Raw genomic sequence first — 3,804 nt, 5'->3', positions numbered from 1 at the left:
ATGAGCTCTGCCGGCGCTTACGACACTGTAACGCAGAATTCAGTGCTACGTTAAGATTTGTTCAAATGCTCAACTAAACCTTCAGTGCATGTAAGAACACATAACATGCACATGATACTGGTAGATGTTACACAGGAGTTAAATCTAATAATGATAATAATAATAATACAGCTGAAGAAACCTTTGAACGCATCGTTTCATGAACAGTTCAGTGGCTGATGGTGGTCGTTGTTAAAGCAGAGAGTTCACTGCATGTCGTCCATCCCTCCTCTGGGTGGTGCTCAGTGGCCTGTTTAAACCACCACAGCTGCTGCTTAGCGCTTATCTTAGCAACCAGGCCCAGATGACAAGTTGGGGCTTGTCTGCTGTGTGAGGCCAGTGGGCTGAACTTCCTCAGCCTGCAGAGCAGCAGGGTGACTGCTCTGGATCATGCTGCTCTGCTCTGCTGCCACCAGCCTGGACTTTAGAGACACACAGAGAGCCTCGGTCTGCTGTTAAACTGCTCAAAACCTGCGACTGACACTGGTAAGTGACTTTAAATCTGTTTTGTTTTCTTACAAGTGGCAGAAATTACAATTCCTTTTGGATGATTTGACTTTCAAAACGCAGAAAGTCAGCTGACAGCCTGGAGGAAAATGCAACAGTGTCATCAGCTGCTTTTGTGAATATACAAGCTGCAGGACAGAGCGATCGTCTGCACCTCATCACTGGCTTTTAAACAGCTCTGTTTCTGCGAGGCCTTCATGTACGGAACAGTAAAACTTTATTGATGATCAAGCAGCGATAATCTGCACTTTACTGCCATTTAAATGTGCAGCACATGTCAGAAACTGAAAGTAAAGCTTTGATGAAACTTCAGAAAACAGGAAATGGGTGTGATTCGGCTATTGGACCCCAACAAAGCGCAGGTGGGTGACGTGATACAGAACGCCGCTTCCTGCAGTGTGATGCACAACACAAGAAGGCAAACGGAAGAATGTGATGAGTAGTGATGACTGCTTTATGTTCTACACTGCTGCTAGACTTTGTGTCACTTCTGTCCCTTTGTTGTGGCACGTCGGCTCGGCAAAGGAGGATAAACAAGTTGTGGGTGTTTTCAGTAGGAAGTTGCACGTTCAGGGTCCAGAGGTTCCTGCCCACCACAGCCGAGCACAGTGTGATTCATGTGTATGACAATCTGCGTACGTGATCAGGCTTCCCGCTTCTATTAGCTGTGGGAGGTGGAAATGAGTCAGACCGAGAAGCAACTTCGTGTTTAAAGATTTCATTCACTGATTTCATAAACGGTGAACCATAGAGAGCTCTTCTAACCGTTCAAAGACTCGTCTGTGGGACTCCACATAGAGGAAACTGCAGGCGGCTGCTGTCTGAACGTAAGTAATGCGTGAGTGTGTGGATCCTGGGTGACAAAATTAATTTATACTAACTTGTTGTAGACAAATGAGCCTCAAATAAAAGCTGATACACTTTAGGTGGACAGAGGCTCGTTTTGGAAATGGCTCTTTGCTGAATGAAGCCAGGTTGAGCAACTACTTGAACATTAAAAGGAAATCGCTGTGTCATCAGTGGAAGAAACGACGAGCTCAGTAGGGTTGTGACCTGTAAACACGATGCCAAACCTGAATGGTTTTATGACACGTTGTAGAAAAAAACAATTCGATCTTTAGACAGACTCAACCTAAAAATGAGGAAGGAGGAGTTTTACCAGCAGAGGACAAAGTCTTCAAATCTTTCTAACAGACCTACAACAACATCATCAAACCGCTGTTAAAAAAAACAAACTGGTTCTTGTGAGAGCAGACGTCGACTTAACCTACTATAAATTTTTCATGATTGGGCCCAAGGCAGCTTAATCATTCTGCTTACAGACACCATGGCTCCCTGGCATCTCAAACATTTCTCCTGTTGCACGCTCGATTTTCCGACCGACTACAAAACAAACTCGCCCAACAAATACCAGAGTTGCCAGAAGAGGAAAGAGTGAGCCGTGTTTGTGGAATCTCCCTGTGTGAGATGTGCAGCAACAGGTGTGACTGATCATGTTTGTGTGTTCGTAGCAGGACTTACTGATGAAGTAATAAACAACAGGGATGTAAAACGGTGGTTAGTGATTAGCACAGGCTGTAAGAATGATAACAGTAATAACAATAAATCATCACAACTCCAGACGACAAGGAACAGTTTTGGCAAATGAGCCTTTTCACCTTCCTGCTGAGAGTTAAATGTAAATACTTTCCAACTTCAGTATACAACAACAGCGAGAACAATTAGTGGATTGTCAGGAAAATAATCTGCAACGATATTAAAGATCAATTAATAATTTCATTACAAGGTGGAGCGGTGGTTGGTACTGCTGCCTCACAGCTGGAAGGTCGCTGGTTCGCGAGGACACCTGGGATCTAGTTTGCATGTTCTCCCCGTGCAGCGTGGGTTCTCTCCGGGTTCTTCGGCTTCCTCCAAAAACATCCAAAAACATGTTGAGGTTAATTGGTGATTCTAAATTGTCCGTAGGTGTGAATGTGAGTGTGCTTGGTTGTCTGTCTCTAAGTGTAGCCCTGTGACAGACTGGTGACCTGTCCAGGGTGTCTCCTGCCTTCACCCTGAGTCAGCTGGGATAGACTCCAGCCCCCTGAGACCCTAATGAGGATTAAACGGTGTATAGATAATGATGGATGGATTTTTTTGACTGAAATTAGCTGAAACAATAAAAAAATAATTGAGGTTTATCCTAAAACATAATTTTTTTTTTTAAAAATCTCATCACACACATATCTACTGTTTTTTTTAATTGAATTCAGAAAATGTTTTTACATTTTTGTCTGTGTGTAAATAATTACAATCCAAAACTCTTCATGAGCGTCAACAGAAGCTAATTTACAAAGTTGGAATCACTCAGTCTGGCAGTTTGCCTTTTATGCAAAGTGGTGCTAAGCTAACTAGCTACGTATTTACTGAACATGCTTAACTTGATATTTTGCTCCCAGCAAAAAAAATAAAAATGCAAATGTATATTTTCTAAACTGCCTGACTCTTCCTGTATGGCTGGATGACATCACAGCCATGTCTCTCCTGGCTGTGTCTAATAAGTACAACATAAGAGTGTTTTTACTTGATCTACTTCTTTATTAAAGTAACATCAACTAAGACACAAAGAGAAAGTCAAGCTCCACTAAAAACATGACATGTGTTGCCCTTGGGTTTAGAGTGGATCACTGATGTATTCTTTATGTGCCCTGATTGTCTGCGTGTTTTTAATGTTATTCTCTGTGTTTAGGCCTCCGTTCCTTCCTCTGACTCTTCCTGTGTGAGTGAGGGGGTCACTATGGCAACTGTGCCTCGGGGCAACATGAGAAAGCCGAGGTTAGGCCTCTGTGACGGTCTGATCGCTATGTTCAGGTTAGTGCTGCACTCATACGGTGGCCATCCTCTGACATATCAGACCGCACAGTCCCATCAGTGGAGGCCGTGTTGCTGTGCAGCCCACAGCCGTGATTACTGACGGCTACCGTCGACCACAGCAGGGCGACTAACATGCTTCATGTTTGGCATGATGAAGGCAACAAGGGCTGCTGACTGTTGCACCACTGCTGCTGGTGAACGGCACACAGGGCGCGGTTTGGATCGATCGTTTGTAAACATGCTTACTCGATGACGTTTTCTGAAAACCCCCAGGAAGAGTTTTTGTTGTTTTGTGGCCTTTTACAGTCAAATTTGTTCCTGCCCTCCCGTTAAAGAAGGAAAAAAACAGCTGTCACTGAAATAAGCTCAAATTGACAAAAGTAATAATAAATTAAAGCCGCAAGC

At 43.7% G+C, this 3,804-nt stretch overlaps 1 protein-coding gene across 4 annotated transcripts in view; it reads left to right on the top strand.

Annotated features, from left to right (window-relative positions):
• Positions 1 to 413: 413 nt before the first annotated feature.
• LOC103358154 (retinoblastoma-like protein 2) overlaps positions 414 to 3,804 on the top strand; it is a 22,318-nt gene continuing 18,927 nt past the window's right edge. The window contains exons 1-2 of one of the 4 annotated variants that reach the window (XM_008282999.1): positions 414 to 525; positions 3,275 to 3,396. In XM_008282999.1, coding sequence (XP_008281221.1) covers positions 3,323 to 3,396 — 74 coding nt within the window. In that variant the 5' untranslated portion in view covers positions 414 to 525; positions 3,275 to 3,322. Of the gene's footprint in view, positions 526 to 687; positions 1,374 to 3,274; positions 3,397 to 3,804 lie in introns of those variants that run through there. The other 3 variants (XM_008283000.1, XM_008283002.1, XM_008283003.1) reach the window with 3 other exon arrangements.

Source organism: Stegastes partitus, unplaced genomic scaffold (assembly GCF_000690725.1).
Source record: "Stegastes partitus isolate 25-593 unplaced genomic scaffold, Stegastes_partitus-1.0.2 Scaffold293, whole genome shotgun sequence".
NCBI lineage: Eukaryota > Metazoa > Chordata > Actinopteri > Pomacentridae > Stegastes > Stegastes partitus.
This window is presented reverse-complemented; position numbering and strand designations above follow the sequence as displayed.